A 20851-nucleotide genomic window follows, 5' to 3' on the forward strand; every position below is an offset into this window, starting at 1 on the left:
CATTCAGCGCATGCACCAATAGAGAATGAAGGTTGTGTTTGCTAATTTCAGTTTTGTAAAAAGAGACTATTTTGTTGAAAGGCAGAACAGCTTCATAGTCAATATAACATGCTTTTAATAATTGTACACTATTACACATACACCGAAAAGGCAATGTTCAGATTCAGGTTATTACACTGGGATAAAGTCTGAAGATTTGCTTTCCAGGTTATATCACAGAGACAAATGCATTTGGCTTCAAGGGTAACAACATTTTCAAATTACTTTTCATAGAATATGAGAGCAGTTTCACTAAGTTTTAGCTGATACTGGATCCAACCCAAACTCAGAACTGGTACTTGCAGTATGAATGAAGCGCTCCTTAGAATTACAACATATTTGATATATTAGATACCATATATTAGAATATATGGTACCATCTATTCTAACTAGACTATACAGGGTTATGTAATGATAAACTATTAAAAATGATCGCTTACCAAATATAGAAAGGTTTCTGTAAATACCACAGTGATTTCATCTTGGAAAGAACAAATGTTTAGGAAATGACTGCAAACAAAACTGACAAGTACAGACACAGAATAAGAAGCCCTGAGCTATCGCAAGCTAATTTTATAAATCACTGGGTAATTTACACAGCAAGTTTAGGAAGTTGCTAAATTAGCATTCTAGGATCTCACTGGAAATCTCCTTTCCTCTAAAATTAGCCTCAGCGTTAGCTAAAATGCCTTTAACAAGAGGAAACCTACCCTGCAGATGCACGTGTTCTGGCAGCAGCACCACCAGTCATGCAGCTGAGAACTGAGCAAGTGTAGCAGCTCTTTGCTAAATCATGGCCTGTATCTGTAATTTTTAATGTTTCAGAGGTGGCCACATTGGACAGGGTCTGGTTTGTAAGTTCTTGGTATCTACACTAAAATAAGTAAAGAGGAACACTAAAATAAATAAAGAGAAAAGCAAGCATTTTTATGGCATAACACCACCATGCTTCTACAATTATTTTGAACATTTATCATTTAACATTATGAGTTAAAAGGAGGGAAAGCTGCAGAAATTCTTATCGCAAACTGTCTTAGAGGGGAAACTGATTATAAGTATTTCAGAATTGTTCTTTCTTAAGAAGACAATTTTATCTATATAAATTGTTGCAATTATATAAATTGTTAATTCTCTCTCCTGCAGCACTGATTAACAAGCTAAAACTGCAATGGTTAAGGCTATGAAGAACTGGACACTCCATATGGTCTTTTACTATCTCTTTATAACTGATTGAGAATGTTTTCTGATTTATATTTTTTAAAAAGTTTAAACTGCTTGACAAATATTTCATTGTCCTCATACAGCTCACTGCTGCCACTTGTTTGGAAAAATGAAAGGTAAGTTGAAAAATGCACCTTTTCCATTTTCATCTCTAATTGAATTCTCTCTTGACCCCCTTATTCCCCATGGCTGTATTTCAGGTTTTGATGATAAGAAAAAGAATTTTGTATTTGGATAATACAATTTTCTCACTTGCCTTCAGCGACCTTCAGCTCAATTGCCTCTCCCCAGAGACACTGTATATTATAGAATTGAATCAAATTCCTTATTCATAGGAAAAAAGTTCCAATTTAATCTGAATATTCAGCATTTTACACTGGTCAGGGTGATGGATGGCAAATTGAAATGCTTTTGGTTCAGGTAATCAAATGGTAGAATTCAGACTTGTATTGAAAAAAATAATGAAGTCTATTCAATATTCTCATAAGGTGCAAAAAATGTACATTACACGGTAGAACTGGGGCTTTTTCTTATTACCTAACCAATAACATCTCCATTGCAAAAAGTATAGTAAAACATTAAGAATTTATGTAGGTTAGAACATGTGAAAAGCAGCCACCATTGAGGAAAAACACGGGCATCTTCTTAAGAGTGCCCAAATGAACAAGTACAAAACTGGGGGAAAGAGAGATCTGTTCCCAGTATGTACCTGCAATGTTCAATGCTGGCTTACTAAAGCCTTTTAATATGTTTTTAAATGCTTTTAGAGAAAGAAACACAGCCTTTTTAATCACTTCAAGTCATTTGATATACTGAACTACTGTAATGCTTCATTTCAATCCCCAAAAGTTTTGTCAAGTAACATTAACAGGTATCCCATTATTTCCAAAGGACTACCGAATTCATTTCGGAAAACTGTCTTGCTGCTTTTGAAGTTCAACCCCAAAACAAGAATTGATTTGAACAACTTCAGCTTGGCACCACCCTACTGATGCAGCATGCTTGGACACTTGGACTTGGACAAAATGTCTGCAGGAAAACAAGAGGATAATGATGCTGCATAAATATGGCTTGCTTTAAAAACTCCATCAACAGTTCCTTTCTTTACTTCTAGAGATGCATGGAATTACCCTGCTTGGCTTTTAAATACTGTATTAAAGTTATTTCTTTTCTATTTATTTGGAGTATTTAAGCCACAAGGAATGCTTAACTGCAGACACCACTAGCATTTAATTAAAATTGCAATGCAGCAACCTAAACGTTAAAGCACTGTGTTAAAAACGTAGTCCTAGGCTGCCTTTGCTGACTGCACTTGTGCAAAAGGGGAAGCCTCCTCCATGTTTATGCTCTCACCTCACCCATACGCACCTGGTGCACAGCCACTGGCCAGGCCAGGCCGATGAAGAGAACTCCCCTGCAGAGTACCTTCCCCATACCTGGCAGATGTGAGGTGGCCTTCAGAACCTGGGGAGAACATTTTTCCTTCCTCCACATCTCAAGCAGCTCACAGGGAGTGCTCAGACGCGGGCTTCCTACATGGAAACACAGAGCTCCGCATGATGCTGGGCATGCTTACTGGGCATTCACTTTCTGTAAGTAACCTGTCGATGGAGTCTACCTTAACAGCTTGCGCAGTTTCACAGCCACAAGGTAAAGACGGGGTGTGAGGCACGTGGAAAAAACATGCACAGAAGCACTCTCAGGAACAGGGTAAGTGCTCAGACTATCAAGGATAATGGCTACATTAGAAACATTTACAAGTAGAAGCTCTTAATATTGAACTAACTCTTCCGAATTAAGAAACATTGGCAGGAAAAGGTGAATGCTAGCAACAACAGTAACTTGTGATCCATCAGTACAGTCATGGGAGAAGAGCTGAACCTACAGAGACACACAAATATATTCATCTCAGTCAGGCCTCAGATAAAAAAAAAGATTGCATTTTCCAACCTAGCCCTGCAAGAGCAATTTAGGAACCAAACATTACATGGCATCACTGTATTGGTGTAAGGGCAGTTCTGCAATGGAAGCCACTAACAGGTACACCAGTGAATAAGAAATTAGAGCCCAGTTACTGTTCCCAGATCCCTTACCTCTTCAGGACTAGCAGGAATAGAAGTCATTAAAATGCATTCTTTTATAGGTTAAAGTGAACAGATACCAAATAGATACACAAAGGAATAAAGTGTGGGGTGTTTTACATAATCAGAAACACAAAAATGAACTTAAAATGTCATAGAACAGGATTTAAGCATGTGATTTCGAAGCAATTCAAGTAGAAGCTTGCACTCTGTCCTGAATAGGATGGGAAATAAGCGCCAACTTCTGACTAACCCGTTAGCTGCATTGCAAGGTCCGGAACACTAAGGACATTTGCTGCATGCACTTACTTCTGCTGACATTTATTTGGAATTTCTTCTGTGAAAACCTCTGTGGGAATATGAAAACGGTAAGACACACATGTGAAAGAAATCTGTACAACACAGTACAAAAGGAAATTAGACAAATGTTTTAATTTTGTTGAAAAGTTGCATTCAGATCTTGATCCTTCCAGAAGAGTTCTTAGTACCCTTCCTTGTAGAAGGGCTAAGTACGGAGTCAGGACAGTAAGGCTACGTGAGGAGGCGCTTAAAAGTCAGGAAACACCAGCATTAAAATACTAATACAATCTGGTTTCACGTTACCATGGGGACTATTCCCAAAGGCCATATTAGCCTGTGGACACTAAGGCCCACGGGGGAACTTTCACAGCCAAGGGATACCAACAGGCTCTTCTGGAGGGCGGTTCAGATCAGGAACCCAGCTCAAGCCCAGAGAAGCCTGCATCACCCAGATGAATTTAGCCCCTGCAAATGCTCCCCATACATTCAAATTATATTCTTTAGCCTCAATTATTTTCCCCAGGACCATGTGGGACATTATGCAAGCTTTGTCTTCTTTCGGCTTGCACTTTTCTCATTTCCGTAACAGTCCAGTATTCTTCTAATGACCCAGATCTTTTATGAGTTCAAATACTGGATCTATATCTTGGCAGTTGCTGACTGCTGTCACATTCACTTCTCTTTTCAGCTGATAATATTAAAAGCTAAACATTAATTACAGGGACTATTTCTCTAACCTTGTCTCTGGGACAGAATATGTAGTTGGGAACAGTATAGTCCACCACAGCTGCAGTCTATTTGATAAGTGCTTCTTAAAAGCCAGACTACTTGTCTGCTGGGTACGCCGTCTTACTGACGACTGGGGGAGGCAGGGGCTCTTAAAAGGAGTAACTTGGCTCAAGGTAGCCATTTGGTAGTGTGCCTTCAAGTGCCTTCTTCAGAGAGAAGGACAAACAATGTTGTGACAGTGCGCAAAATACTCTGGCCCGGCATTCAAAGGGCTTTTGTTCTTCCTCTGTATGCTAACTCCAGCGAATGTGGAGGGGAACAGAGGCTCCCATGTTAGCTGGCACAACACGCGTTAGTTGCTGATATGCTGTGTCTTGTTCTGTGTGAATGTAAGCCAGCTTGGGTAGCAATTTAATAAAGCAGCTGAAGCTAATGCCATTTTTTGGCACCACATAAGAGAGTTTGTTGTAGGGTCACATATATGCATATAAGGGGTCATGTACCAGCAAATTTTCAGGAAATAGTAGACATGCACATTATTAGATCGAATTGCTGTCTGGCTCCAATATCTGAAATATGTAACCAACTCTTAACCCTAAGCCTCAGCACTCTGATGCGTTTAAATCACAAAAATGTGTAGGTTTTTTGTGTCTTAAACTAAGTTTCTGGAGTAGGAAAAGAATATCAAGAATGTAGCACCAGATCCTGTACAGAAATACTTGAAGAGCAATACTGCTGGAATTAGTGCCACTACTGACACAATATTTAGATTAATAAACACTTCTCAAAATCTGAGATTGCTTCTAAAATCTTGATTTTAAAGAAATTAATCTGGGGCTCTTGTACTTTTTTTTATTAGCATTTTTGAGCCATTGATTTTCTATTTCCAAGACTTTCTTTGCAACCACAAGGGCTCTTTTTAACATACACATTTAATGGAAGATAATATTATTTCATAATCATGGGACTCTGGAGCTGCAGCTTTATAAGAAAAACACTAAATCTTATTAAACTTGTGATAAAATTATTGGTGTTGGCAACCTTGCAGACATATGCCTAGAGCTGCACAATGTTTTCCTCCTCTAACTACTGTAACTAAAAGGACTTTAATGAGAGCAAAAGAATGTGGCTCTGTCTGCCCAGAATCTTTTGGAATTTTCACTTTTCCCTAATGAAAATGAAAACAAATACTTTTCTCTTTTTTTCTGTAAGCTTTTATGGACATCTGAATTGACTTTTGTAATGAAGCAGGATTAAGCAAACTCAGGGAAATTATAAATGTGGTTTGTATTAGTGTACTAATTAGCTCATAAATTTAGAAATAGTTAATCTTTTAGTTTTGCTGAATGAAAATAGCGGTCAAATTACAGATCAGATCTTGGAACTGGAGTAATGCAGTGGTGAATTAAAACCCCCTGAGCATAGGTGTCTGATCCCATAGCATTATGAAAACTGGAAATTTTGCTACTGGCTTTGAAGAGCAGAAGGTGAATTAAACCAAAGTTGTAAAATACTACTCAAGCAGCCAGACACTTAACAGATAATAATAAAAAAATGTGATTTATTAGGTGTGTGCTTCTTACTGTGTTGTCATCTAACGATTAACTATGTTAATTATTTTTAGTCCAGTGAGCTAATTAGAGCACTGGTAGCTAGCATAATCCTATATTTTACTGCAGTTTCCATTTAATGTATATATGTATGTACGTAGATATTCAAAGACCATGCCCTACAAACATACATGTTATTTCAGAAACAGTTCTGGGTGACAAGTGATAAAAATATACTGGCCCATCACACAATTTACATTTCCTTAGAACTGTCAAAGTAGAAAATGAGTAGACGCACTACCTGTTTTACACTGCCCCCTTGATAATCTGATGAAGACTGCTCTGATGCCACACAGAGAAATGTGTATTCTATCCCAAAACAACAAGTTTAGATCTCAGTTCTTCAGACTGGGTCCTAGCCAGGTAGTGGAGATGCAAGAGCCAAGCACCCAGGCATGGTTTATGGTATGGTAGCAGTCAAGTAGCTGGCAGACATCGCAGGCTGCTGAATACAATAGCTCAGAGTCTCCTCTCCCCTCTAATGGTTGCACCAGGACAAGGTTAGAAGAGAACTGGGCTCAGTAACACTCAACGTGGAGAATGAATAAACTCCCATTCTCACACCCCATAAACATCCTCATGCACACCTTGTTAAACACCACCCTAGAGACTACATTTCAAGCAGTTTTCCATAAACTCCATGTGACCTGGATACAATGCTAGATAAAACCATCGGATAAAATACAGCACTAGAAGTATGTGAACCTGGGATTAGAAGATCAGGGTAACTTAATGAGGAACCAGCCTTCACATCTGGACTGCTGTAAACATTGCCCAATCCAAGGCCCCTGTGGAAAAAAAACATCACACCGATAGTAATTCAGTAAAATGTACAAGAAAGGTTCATTGCTAGCCCTGCAGTGATACGCAGTAGGGATTAATCTAAAACCATGATGGCAAACAACTGCTGAACCAATTTTCTTCTTTGGCTTGTAGTGCACGTGCTCTTACAGTATCTACATTTTATACTCTCTTTTTTTCTTGCAGAAATATAAATATTCCCACATTAAACCAACTGCTCGTGTAAAGAGATAGCCAGTGATAAGGCCTCAGTCTAACTACACAGTGTGATAAGGGGGAAATAAAATGTGTCTGCAAGTACAGAACGTTTAAATGCCTGTACTCATGACACAAACTGGCAAGTTACAAAGCAATTTGTAATTATACCTCCGACTTGTGCATCAGCAAGCTATTAACCAGATCTTATATTACTGCAGTGTTCCACCCCAAAGTGGTAGGAGAGAGAGAAAATTCAAGCCTCAAGTCTCAGTATCAGGCTCCTCTGAGAGCACTGCTGGCTGCTGAACATGTGCACCAAGTCAGCATTACTGACATTTTTTTGTCTGCATATGATGGAGGCCATATGATCTGTAACTCACCACCCTAGCTCTATTTTTGGTAAGCTGCTGCAAGAAAGGATGAAGAGGCACGGTTAGCTGGTATGGATGCATAGTTTAAGGGACTCCCAGTTATTACCATTTTCTTAGCCTTTCCATTCAGTTTAAGTGAGGTTCCGTAAGGCACCCAAAGTCCTCTCCATTCCCCCCCAAAATAGTACCAGGATTAGCAATTTTTGTTTGAGTGACAGAATGCTAGACTTTATCTTTCACTAAGTGGAAAGCAACATTTATACTCTCCTGAAGACTCTCCTGAAGCAGGCTTACAAGGAACATCACCTTGGCAGCTCAACCACAATGAGCCCTTCTGGCCAAAATTTTCAATTACAGCGACTTAAATAAAAGTGACCAGCTTGTCAGAGATATTCAGCACACTTGCTTCCGACTAAGTTAGCACATTAGGAAATCAGGACACAGTTATTTTAGTCCTTATATATAGGTTAGAACCGATCTTCAGATGCCTAAATTTGAAATTTGTGAAATGTGTCAGCAAAAGCATTATAAGAAGCCTGATCAAAATGCAATATTCTCCTTAAAGCAACATCCTAAGGAAGCACTGTAGTTCTCTTCCCCATGACAGGCATATGAAAAGCTCTAGAATAAGGACTCATAAAGATCCTGCAGCAAACTGCATTTTGATCTCAAGCACATGTTCCACCTCAACCTCACACTCTGTGGAACAATGACAACTCTACACTCTGCTTTTGAGACAGGATGAGACTACAGCTAACACAGCCCTGTGCAACCAGGTAAACGTAATAATGCAAACACATTTATTCTACCTAACTTCAGACTTCTAAAATGTGGTTGTGTATACCTCAGATACTAATTGAGATCCTTATTAATTAATGGAGAGGAACAGGCCCTTTTAAGTCATGATACATCTGATCTAGGTTAGATGTCTACCTCAGGATAACATTAATTAGGTCTTAGAAATGCTGCTTTACACCCACCAAGTACAGAGGGAGTAGAGACAACTCTTTCATACCCAGATGTCTACGTTGTACATACCCACGGTTATCAGGGAAGAAGCCCAGCCCCTGTTGCGAAATGCTGATCGGGAACTGGAATATTCCCAATGAACACCGCTGCCCTGTGTCACCATAACAGTGACAAAGGCAAAGAAGGACTTCAATATTTAGCCATTAGCGTACACTGGCAGTACCGCTAGTCTCACCTTCTGCGTCAAGACCAGTAGAACAAGGTCAGAAACGGGCCGTACGTAACAGAGCCAACAAGAACTGGAAGCTAGCGTGGCTCTTCAGTTTCTGCACCGGGGTTAGCACCTCCACACACTACGTGGAGGGAGGTACTATGCTACGTGGACAGACTAGTGTGGGTGTACTAACTCCACTGCACTGTGTCATTAAGCCCAAGCACTCCTATTATTAATTGGCCTGAGTTATACCAATACACTGCTCTCTTGCGCTTGTTAAACAGATCCCTGCCTTATCTGAAGGGTAGTCTGCATCTTTTACAACAATACTAAGTGTGGCCCCATCACTTCAACTTTCAGATATGAGTTGGATATTGCACACTCGGTACTTTTATATTTAATAATTATTATTGGATTTCTAAAGGAGCCCATCCTTAAACCAGATAGATACATTTCACGTAAATTGTAACACACTAGAACAGATTTCTGTTTTCCATACGTTGAAAGCAACATAGAAAAGGTACAGCTTCTGTACTTAGCGTGCCAGCAAGAACATGGAAATAGCAGTCAAAAAGGAACTTCAAGTTTCAATTCTTGGTGGAAGATTTGAACAAAGAGGTTTAATTTAGGTATTTTTCCACTTTTGGCCGAGTTTGGGCTCATATATCTCTACAGACACACATCCCTCAACAGATAACACTGCTGAGGAGACCTGATCCATCCAGAGGCATGCTCAAAGGATCCCTGTCAATTGCAAGTATCGGTATGACCTGGTGATGATGCCCAAAGCACTTTCTGTTTAACAGAAGATGTGTGGATTTGATTCCTCTCTCATATCAATGTTAATCATGACAAACTCTAATAAAGTCAGAATTAGAATTGCTTTGAATATACACTAGCATGCACAAGAGAATACTGCGACTGTGTATATTTCTCAGAGCTGGTTTTTTTCATTTCTTTTTTCTTATTTCTCCTGTTCCTCTGGGAGATCTCATTGCCAGTTTCAACAAAGGGCATCATCTCCATGCAGATGATATCCAACTCTACAACTCTGTCAGCTCACTCTCTGATCCCCTTCTTGCCACCTGTCTTCAACATGTCAATCAACAGATGGCTACACCATCACTAAGGAATGCTTCAAAGGCGTTCAAAATGTTTTAAAAGTCCTCTTTGCTCCATGTCTGTGGCTCTGCTATCAGTCATCTTAATTCAACCCTTCAGTTCTCGGCCAAAAATCTTGCTGCTATCCATAACACTGGATTTTTGTTCTCTTTTCCCCTGCTTTAAAGCTACTTCCATAATATTTACAGATTTAGCCATACTTTGACATCTGCTTCCTCTGTGTTATGTTGAATGCTTTACGCCAGTTTAAAATAATGCCATTTTGTCCACTTTGGTTTTCTAAAAACATGCTTTCTAAACTTCACCAACCAATGGGCAGGAAAGAGAGTAGTACTCTGCTTCAAAAGGTGGAGACTCCCTCAAAAACTTTCAACACTCTACACGTTTTCTTGAATGCAGAATCTCATTTTAAGACTTGTGAAAATATATTTCAGTGTCCACAACAGTAAGTCAAAGCCCTCTGGTATACTTACAACAGTACCACTGTTTTTGTCAGAAGACAATAGTATTTTGAATATCACAAAAATGCAACTATTGTTCTGTACTAGATCTCTCTCATGGCATCTAGCCTTTCTCATCTCTGTGTCCTGTCTCCAAGCCCCCAGAAATAAGAAAGAAAGTCCATTCCTTCACTTACCCTATTTTAATCTTGTCTGCGTTTTTAGGCCTTCTCTTCAAACTACTGAAAGATGTAAATGGTATCATGTCTAGTATAGCCTCAATTCCACAGTAGTAACATTTCAAGGATTTGTGATAATAACCCGCCATAAATCTTTGGAGCATGTGTCATAGTAAAGGAAGTGGAAGAATGTAAAAGGAATACACCAAAGTGAAGTATAGCCACATAAGGAAAACAGAGTAGTGGAAGTAGGGATCTGATATAAAAATACAGATGACTTTCTGATGTACAAAATACCAAGGAAAGAAATCATAGGGGGGGGGCGGGGGGGGTGAGGCTCTTACATGTAAAATCCCATTGACGTGTCTCCCTAGACAGCCTTGCAGGAGTGCCTGCCAAGGCTGGCAACCACAAGTTTCCCGTGTATGTTACCAGTGCAAAAAGGGGCTGCAAACAGATTGGCACACACCGTTCCCTTAATAAGGGGATTATCTTTTTATTTGCTACTGCCTCCACTTTCCCTTTCATCCTCTCATGGTAATCCTGTAACAGTAATGGCAACTACAGCAATTATTTGGGTAGATATAGTATGTTGTGTTCTCCTTTAACAGGATTTAGCAGCTGGAACAAGCAAAGGAAAGCTCACATACTTCGCGTCAAAACTGCGTCTTGCCACAGCTACCCCCGAGTTCAGCCCAGGCGACAGCACTGGGGCGGCCCTGGGACCAGGGCGACACGGGCAGGCAGCACCGCGGCAACCGCACACATCCCAACCGGGACAGCAGGGCACCGGCCCGACTGCAGAACCCGCGGCCTTTGGGGCGGGAGGCCCAACCGACCAGCCCCAGCGCTTCGCTCTCCCCACCCTGCCCCTAACGGCACGGCGCAGCTGCCTCGGTCCCGAGAGGGGCTCCTACGCGGAGGGGAGGCCGACCTCGGCGAGGCAGCACCCCAGCGGCAGGGGCAGAAGGGGGCTGCGCCCATCGCCATCACCGCCCGCCGGTGCGGACGCCCGGGCCCGCGCTCCCCGCGGACGGAGGCGCCACCACAGCGGCCGGGCGCGGCGGCGGCGGCGGCGGCGGCGGCGGCGGCGGCGGCGGCGGCGGCGGCGGCGGCGGCGGCGGCGGCGGCGGCGGCGGCGGCGGCGGGACGCGCTCCCGCCGCAAGGGCTGCTGGGAAGGCAGGGGACCAGGGGGAAAACGCACCAAACCCCTCCGCTGTGACGCCACGACGCACGAAGAAACGGCCGCGTGCCCCCCCGCGCCCCGCCCCCCGTTACCATAGTGACCGTCCGCCGCGTCTTCGGCGGGGCGGAAGAGAAGCGCTCTCGCGAGATGTCGGCGGGCGGGGCGGGCCGGAAGGAGGCGCAGATTTGAAGGCAGCGGCGGGAGGGGCGGCGCGGCGCGGCGCGGCCTGGGGCAGGTGAGGGGCTGCGGCCGTTCCCCTTGCGGGCTCGTCGCGATGCGCGCCCATTCACCCATCCGTGTCCCCCGCATCCCCCCTTGGGGTCGCTGGCGCGGCGCGAAGCCACGTCGCGTCTGAGCTGCCGGGGGAGCGCTTGCCCCCTGCCCGGCGGCCGTCTCCAGGGGGAGCAGGTGCCAGCAGGCGAGTGGCGGCGGCCGTTCCCCTCCCCGCTCCCGGGGCGGCGCCGCTTTCCGCCCGCCCCGGCCCTCGCGGCGCGGCTGCTCCGGGCCGGCCTTTCCTCAGAGCTGCCCGCTCCGCGGGGACGGCCGCGGTGCCCGGCGCGGTGGCGGTCGCGCCCGGCTCTGTGCCCGCCGCTTTTAAACGGCCCGGGGGAGGCCTTTCCGCTCCGGTCTGCGGCGGCAGGTGGTGTGGCCGCCCGCCTTTCCCGGCCGGTCTGCCGGCGGGGCAAGCTGGGCCCCCGCGGAGGTGCTCGCTAGTGCCGGACGGCTCCGCTTTGCTTCCAGCCCGGGCAAATGCTGCGTGAGGCTTGCTGACACAGCGATGAACGCTGTAAAAGTGTCGATCTGAAAAACTAGTGACCTTCAGTTTCAGCAACGGAATAACTTAGCCGTTAAGTTATTAAGCATAAAGGTTTAAAAAATTTAACTGGTGCAGTATTACAAGGCTTATAGTTCTGCTATGGCATGAAGACTGAGCTTTGGTTTTAATAGTACAGTCTTTTGCTAGGTGTTATTCATTTCCAAATTCAAGTGCTCATTTTAAGGCTTCTTCAGCAAAGTATTTGCATATCTTTGCTGCCTGCTACATAAGGAGCAAATATTGATAAAGGCTTTAAAAAAACAAATCGGGAGGAAGTACAAGGTTTAGTTAAACTGTACCAGATCATTAAGTAATTTGTTTGTGGCGATGAGGATAGTAACTTGGGTTCTGTTCTCAGTATTTAGCTCCAGTCCTCTGGCTCTCTAAAAAATATATATATATATATTCTCTTTGTTTCAGGTGAGCAACTGAACCTGAAATCATACTATCCCAGTTCTTGAATCGCATTGTGTTTCACGTTGGCTTTAAAAAACTGTAAAAGTGAATGTCAAATAGATCAGTTCTTAAAATATCAAATGACTGCATGGTACCAAGTGGGTAGTCAAATCAAATCCTGAGGAAGGATCTTTGGGAATTCAGCTGGGCATCACTCATATGGGAATGCATCTTGCGCTGCAATATGCAATGCAAGATTTTTAAGTCAGAAGCACAGGAAATTGAGTATTTGATCTTAGCTCTAAATCTCTTGACTGAAAGGCTGACTTCTTAAATCTTAATTGTACTATCACCAAGGCTTTGCATAAACTGCTTAAACGTTTAGTTCTTAGCAGTTTCAATTATAAGTCTTTTCAAGGCTATTTGTCATAATAAATATGTACTTTAATACATGTTCTTGGAAAACACTTGTTAGATAGCTCTTTGAGAAAGTCTGAGTGCAGTTCCTTTCTCTTCAGTCACCATCATTGACACAGTGATTTTAAATGAAATTATCTTCTGGATTTGGCTCTGATTAATGGCTTACACTTACAAAATGATGTTGCAGTCACATGTTAGCGTGTATCTCACAACACCTGTTGGTATCTTGAGGGAATGAATATCAAAACTTCATTAAAACTGTAAGATTAAATAATAGTATTTTTCTTAACAGGAACTGTGGAGTCTGTGAAACACTGAAAGTCAAGTGGAATACGTAGATGATTGTCAAACCTTTATTTTGAATTTGATCCAACAAAAAGGGAAACTGGTAGAAAATGTCACCTGGGAAAGTTCTGCAACCTGTACTGAAAATGAAGGTGGATGAACTCTTTTTGTGCTGGTTGAGTCAGCCTGCAACTCAGCTGACACTAAAAGACTGCTTGAGAAGAATAAAAAATGAGGAGAAAACTGAGATTGGTAATGGAGATTCAGGAAATGGTAAAAATGAGAGGTTTGCTAATAAAAATTCCAATTCCAAGCAATGCATATTAGGAGATACGAGATTGCCTTTGATGTCCTTCAATCCTCCTCAACTTTCTACTACTCTTCCATTGGCAACTCCAGCCAGCCCAAGGAACATTTCTAACGTTAGAGCAACACGTCGATCCTCAGGAGCCAAAGTAGTAAGTTTGTTTCTTACTTATTAGACCTATTTGTTTAAATGGAAGTGAATTTTGTGTTTGTGGTATTGGCAAATTGTGCAAGTAATTAGTTTCCCCACAGGAGGTGTCGGGAGTGGAGTGAAGCAGCAGCACTGAACATAAAATGTCAATGTTTGTGTGCCATTAGCGCTAATGGCTAGGTAGCCTAAACTTCCAAAAGACTGTCTTGGCTCCTTGCAACTCTGTTGCTTTTTATAAGCCATACATGCCTGACATAAAATGAAAAATGAATTGTTTTCCACTTCCAATAATTTTTCTGTCGAGCAATATTGCCCTTGTTCTTTAAAACTGCAGAGGGGAAGGCATCTTAAAAATTCCATATCCAGTACAGCTGTTTAGATTTGGTATATCTACCCTGGTTTTGAGCTATAATTTCAAACATCATGCAACACTGATCTGTGTTGCAACTAATTTACATGTTATGTTTGCTTCAGTGGGTGCAGCATAGATAAGGAATAGAAAGCAAGTGATTCTTGCTTTCTGAAGTATTGCCTCTCCTATGCAATAAGGTTAGGGCTAATACCCATATTCTTGCATTTCTTAACCGGCATGAACAAACTAAAAGTTCTGGAAAAGCTACAAGTAGCCTTATAATGAAAAAGTAGTTTTCAGTAATGTCCTTGTCCACTGAGCAGTGTCCAGAGTGGGGGAGGACCCATGTTTAGAGTCGGAGAATGAAAGAGAATTGTAAAAGCCCAAACTGGGATAGATAGGTCAGATAGCCATGACTAACCAGGTGCCATTCGTGGAATACATCTCACACTCTGTATTAAAATAAAAATCCAGCATTCTATCAGATGTGGTAGTTCACAAAGGCTATTTAGTTTACTAAATAGATCACAGTTGCTGGATACCTCTTGTTTAACTTACTTTTGCCAGAGGTAACCCAAACCGGGTGTTCATGCTTCAGATGCCACGCTTTCAATAACAGGCCCTTCCACTGTTAAATGCAATCTAATTGTGGATAAATGTAAGTCCCTGTGTTTGTTTGCAGTGTTATTTTTATAACATACTGCCTTGACTGCAAATATTCCTTTGTCTAATGATACCAGGCACTATTGTTAGTGCAAGACTCAAATTTGGCTCCACTGAATCTGCATATTAACAAAGTAATTGTTTTGGTACTGCATGGTACACTCAATGCTTCCTTTCTAAGAAGGTCTTGATTTATAATAGACAATGTCCTCTATGCAAGAATGATACCCCTGCCCCCAACCTGAGTGGTTTTTTTAAACTTGCAGTTCAGTTCAATCTAATTTCTAGCCCTCTTCATAAATTGTAAAAACAAAACCGGATAGAAAATGATGTTGTGACTGACAAAACTAAGCATTGCATATATGATCTGCCTTTAACAATTCCTTTGATATAAGAAGCATGCTGCTTCTGCTATAGGACTGTAAATTCATATAATTTAATAATACTGGTAAGTTGTAAGTGGTCATCACTCCCAATCACTCTACATACTTTGGTGTCTAACTCAATACACTGGCCAAACCTCCCAGTGTCCCAGGGCAGCCTTCTCAGGTTGGTAAGGGTTAGAGAGGTTAGAGCTGAAGATATTTAAGAGTATCGGTTACTTCTTGTCTGTTATTGGTGTCTATCGAATGTATATACTTACCTTTTGACCCACAGGAGTAACAACTTGACTACTGTTTTGCACTAAAACATTTAATCTGAAGTGTTGCCTTGATTTCATAAATACTAATTTTCAAACCTAGCTTGACAACTTGGAGTCCCCACTTCTTAGTTTCAAGACATCACACTTCCAGTCTAAAGTTTGCCTAGATTGATTTTAAAATAATAGGGACTTGTATTTTATGTGTAATTACTAGCCAGACAGAAGGGCATGACAATTGATTTACTTTTTTTTCTTTATGTTCACACCACTATATTTCCTGCTCTAGTGAAATGTAGAAAGTTAGCAGATGCTGTTTATTCTTGTATTGGATAAAAGCAAGCAAAGGGAGGGTTTCCATTAAAAGCCACTCTTACTTGATCACCAACTCGTGTACTGTAATTTCTCTTCATGTGTCTTGGTTGATCGCTTTAAGTAGATCCCATAAAGAAGAACTAGAAGAGATTAATGAAGAGTAACATTCTTTACTTAATTGAATTGTTTGTATAGTGCTGAGAGAGAACCTAGAGAGTTAGGTTGTTGGGTTTTTTGGTGGGGTTTTTTGTTGTTTGGTTTTTGGTTTGTTTTTTTTCCAGGAAATTGGTCAGGGGGAAGTTTCCAAGCAATAAGAAATTTTTGTGGCTTTATTCAGCTGACCTGAAGCTTCATCCAAAAGTTTCCTAATCTTTAAGAAGTGTAAATTACATTTGGAGCAGGCATCAGCTCTTAAAATAGCACCAAGAGTTGCATAATTGCATGTTCTACCATGACAGTGTATTTTCTCATAGAAAGCAAAATATACCCCTTTTCCTTCTCGTACATCTGTAAACTACCCGCTGCAGTGTCAAAATTAATGCATCTGGTTTTGTGCACTTAATCAGGGCTCACAAATCGAGCCACAGTGGTTTTACCTACCTCATTTGAGTTTAAGTTTGAGGTCCTCGTCTCGTTTCTATAAATGGAAGAAAATGTTTCAGATAGCTTTTTAAAAAATAAACCTTGTACTGTAGGTCCAGTAATACAGATTTAAATTCTAAATAGCAGTCCTAGAAAATGGTAAAAGTTAATGTGCTTAACTCTGTGTGCCTGAGGGTGATATTAGGAAAGGGCTTTTACATCAGCCATAAAGAGCTGGAGAATTATTTCTTGTAGACTATATAAGTCATCTGAGGCATCTTCTTATTAAACTTTTTCTTACTGTATACAGCAATTGTCATAAAGCAGCATACAAGCAGTAAACGCATTTTGGCAGGACACATTTTCAGTATCGCTGGGCTGAATCATTATGTTTGATTATGGGTAAGGTTGCTGTACACCTTTTTCTGTTTCTTAAAATGTTCTTGCAACTGTTTCGAAGGACACCAAACAATAAAGCTGATAACAGAAAACTGTCATCCTCAGGTTGTTACTAGGTAGTATGAATGTGTAGGAAACCACATTTTCATGCTACAGGTTTCTATACTTATTAAAAAAACATGTTTTGCAGAATGGGAAGCATTCTTGGAAGACCAGTCTTGAAACTAATTAGACGTTTAATCTTTAACACCTTAAACAGTAGCGTATGAGCAAAACAAGCTGGTGTTCTGATGGCAACTGTTAAACAGCATTAAAAATACTGTAGCTGACAGCTATCGTATTCAAGGAGATCTTTTCCCTTTTTCAGAGGTTAGCTTGTAATTGAAGCTTGAGGGTTATATTTTTATCCAAAATTCAGAAGTTGCCACGTGTTTTTGCTGAAACACTAATGTCTTGTCAGAGGAGAATTTGCTGTCTTTCAAGATAGTTGAAGTCCTCCACCGATTAGCGAGTCCAAAGTACTTTCTCAGATAATGAAAGCACCTACATGGTCTTTATGTTAAAGATGAACAAAAAACTGAGGCACTTCAAACAGGAATTTGCTCATCTGGACAGGGCACTTAAAACCATGTTCTGGAAAAACACTAATTCAGAATAAACTGTTGGCTTAATCCACACGCACATTTTGAAATCTAGACAGAACTCTACCATGAAAATTCCTCTTATGGTGTGTGTTAGTGCAAGTGAAAACAAAACAGTGTTTGTTTAAGGTATGGGTTTTTTTCCTTTTGGGGAGGTACTTCCCCTTCACTTGCATGCTGTCATTTAGAGTGAGGTCAGTGTCTGACTGCATCCATTGTACCAACACTGTAACTGCAAAGTTCTGGTCATCTTCGTTATGTGGTGTGAAGTGCTTGCTAGCACTCAGTATTCTGCAAGTAGGCTTGTGATTTGTATATACTAAATGTATTAAAATAACAGAAAATCAGAGGCATAGAAAAATCTCAACATTTAAGTCTTGAATATTTTATGAGTATATTCTTGTTAAGAAAGGAAGTTCTAGAGCTGTAACTTTCAAACTTGAGGAAGAGCTGTCATAGCTTTCTTCTAACCCTCATCACTACTGTACATGGATTTAACAGGGTTTCTGGCACTCTAGATTATCTTAAACATATGGGGTATACACAATTGTACACTGTTCATCACATTGTCAAAAATGCCAGGCCTCAAGGCCTAAAAGATGCCGCAGGCAAGATGTTTAATCCTAACCAGCTGGTGTGCAAGGCATCTGGGGAAACAATTCACAGAATTCCCTATGGGCATTTTGGGGGGTGGTGGTGCAGAGTGTGTGATATGACCTGAAGTACTTCAAAGTTATTTTCTGTTTCTCTGCAGGATCAGCCTTTGATATAAAGGTACTTCTTGGATTGGTTTCTGTGTATCTTTTGCTTGATAAGCATACTGTTTCTGCTTGTTATTCCATGACAATTATTAAAGCTTATTGTCCTGTATTTCTGTAACTTGTAATTTTTTTACTACTTTACTATATTGCTGCATACCTTTTTTTCATCACTACCATTCTTGCCAAATTTTTGCTACCAGTTAGTCAATTCAAATGGAGTCGTACTGCTAGAATCCATTTTAGGTTAAAGGCAGACTAGAATGAAACCTTTTAACATTGAGACACGTTTGAGCAAAATAACACTTAACAGTTGCTTATGAGAGCAAATGAGTGTTTCTGATGACTTGAATTAAAGGGTAGCTAGGCTTAGACCTGCATCCTTTAGACCAGTGGTGGACTATCTCCATGTTCTGCAGTTGTGCTGTAAGTTTTTTTGGGGGACCGCCTTCTACTAGCAAGGAGAGAAATGATGTTCATAAAACATCAGAAAAGTAAGAGGAATGACAATGTTTGAATCCTGCCAGCTTTTCACTTAAGTAGTTATTAAGCTTTGCTGTCTGCCTTGACATTTCAAGTACCTAGTCCTATATGTTGTCTGCATCTGACTTGCTACCTAGTATAGCTTAATACTAGAAGCAATGTCAACTACTAAGTCTGGGTTACGTAAGATGTATTAGCATTGCACTGCACACCAGGTTACGCTGTGCAGGACTGAGTGTGGTCTAGCGCATACGCTCCCTAACTCTGTATTATGCAAAGCTAGTGTTAACAGTGCCATGTCCCATCACTAAGTGGGGAGGATGGTGGACTTGGCTTCCAACTCAAGCCCGTGACTTAAAGGCAGACTGTAAATAACCTGGTATCAAACTGATGTACTTCTATGATGATAACAGGGTACTATGACAGATGTCAGCACTAATGTGTTCACAATAAAGGTCCTTCTATGGTGTCAACAAAGGAAGGACAGCCAGAAGTTCATATTAAGGTCTGGAAGAGTGCAGCTATAGGTGTTCCTAGAAAATGATTATTAGTGTCAAGTGTGGTGAAATAATAGTAGTCAGCATAAGCAGCACTGGTAGTATGTTGTGTTATTCTTCTTAAGCTTTGCTGTATTGAATAGCTTGGAATAGAAGAATTGTTATCCTGATTACAGAACCAGCTATTCATTTTATGTATAAATGAGAAACTGAAAGTTATTCACTGTTGTAGCTTTTTGGTAGTGCTCTTTGTTCTAACTGCATCTTGTACCCTGGGATGTAAATGTTACACTTTTCGTAGCAGTAGTATTAATTCTGTTTACACATTGTGCTTTGTTAGAAGAAATAGTGATCTTTTGCCCTCTTTCAAAGTGGCAGTTGCACTTGAAAGAGAAGATATTTCTGTCCTACTGGAAACTCATAGATGTTTCTTATACACTGCATCCAGTCTTAAGAGGTTTTGGCATTTCTGGTGCTGAAAAATTGAACTCAGAATTATACGTGGCTTTCTTCAAATTTAAAATTCACCTGAATCCTTACACAGGACAAATTCAAATATTTGGATGAAATTTATTAATCACAGGCACTATCTCCTGTGTGACTGTCACTTAAAAGCAAACAAACAAAAAAGTTCATAGCTGTATGAGATTGTTACTTACTTGCAGTTGTTCCTCTCTGCCCAGTCTTTCAAAACATTTAAGCTTAATTATAGCTTTACATCAGTCATTTAAATAGTTCATTCTTTTAACAGGTGGTCAGTCTGGGAGGAAATTAGATATTGATATAGAGGAGATAGCTTTCTTTTTTTCCTCAAGGATGTTTGAGAACCTGTCTTATATTTTTGAGAACCTCTCCATATGCCCTACACTTACTCTGTCAGCAAGAAATAAGCTTGAGGCCAAAAGTATGTATGGGCTTATTTCAGTATGCAACAATTAATGCAGTTCATCTAGTGAACTGGTTTGTCCACTGATAGACGTAGTCAATGACCGCACAGAATTTTTCATCAAGCAATGTTATGAGAAAAATCTACAAAATACCAATGGTGATATCATATGGCTGAGTCTTGCAGATGTATAGGTTTTGCACACACAACTGTCTTGAAAAATTCAATGAAAGTTAGGCAACTTAAGTAGTTGCATTGATTCAAGAAGATACCAGTTAAGTGTGCTCGTTTTCTGCAGTCCACAACAAATGGTTACTAAATTTAATGTTCTAACTGTGGCATAATATGTAATAATTCCTTTGTGTTGGGCTGGATTAGTGTGGTGTTCTTGTCTTCAAGTTAACCAGATGGTACTAATGTCTTGGAAGATACGATTAGTTTGTATTCTGCAAACAACAGATATGACTTAAAATGGGTCCATAGAAAGCTAACCAGTGATCAAGAGATGTTTTTAAAAGTGCATTCTGGTACTTCATGTTAGATGTGCCTCTTTTGCATAGCAATCACTATTTATATAAAAATTAGCTAGAAACTGTTCAGCCACCCATGTACCATTTCTTGACCACAGGTACTTGAAGGGATAATGAGCTCTTAGGGCTGTTGGGATATGTGCTTAAATAACCTTGTGCATACTGCTTAGTTTCATTTCATATGGAACTAGCCTTACATATTTGTTTCTATGCAGATTTTACTAGAAACTTTGGCTCATTTCAGGCAACAAATGACATGAGTTGGAAGA

General features: G+C 40.8%; 1 protein-coding gene across 2 annotated transcripts in view; it reads left to right on the forward strand.

Moving 5' to 3' along the window:
• The first annotated feature begins 11495 nt into the window (after nt 1–11495).
• Nucleotides 11496–20851, forward strand: part of LOC140646132 (serine/threonine-protein phosphatase 2A regulatory subunit B'' subunit beta-like) — a 52658-nt gene continuing 43302 nt past the window's right edge. Inside the window, exons 1-2 of one of the 2 annotated variants that reach the window (XM_072849573.1) lie at nt 11496–11696; nt 13387–13837. In XM_072849573.1, coding sequence (XP_072705674.1) covers nt 13490–13837 — 348 coding nt within the window. In that variant the 5' untranslated portion in view covers nt 11496–11696; nt 13387–13489. Of the gene's footprint in view, nt 11697–12004; nt 12309–13386; nt 13838–20851 lie in introns of those variants that run through there. The other variant, XM_072849574.1, reaches the window with a different exon arrangement.

This window comes from Ciconia boyciana, chromosome 1 (genome assembly GCF_034638445.1).
Source record: "Ciconia boyciana chromosome 1, ASM3463844v1, whole genome shotgun sequence".
Taxonomy (NCBI): Eukaryota; Metazoa; Chordata; class Aves; order Ciconiiformes; family Ciconiidae; genus Ciconia; species Ciconia boyciana.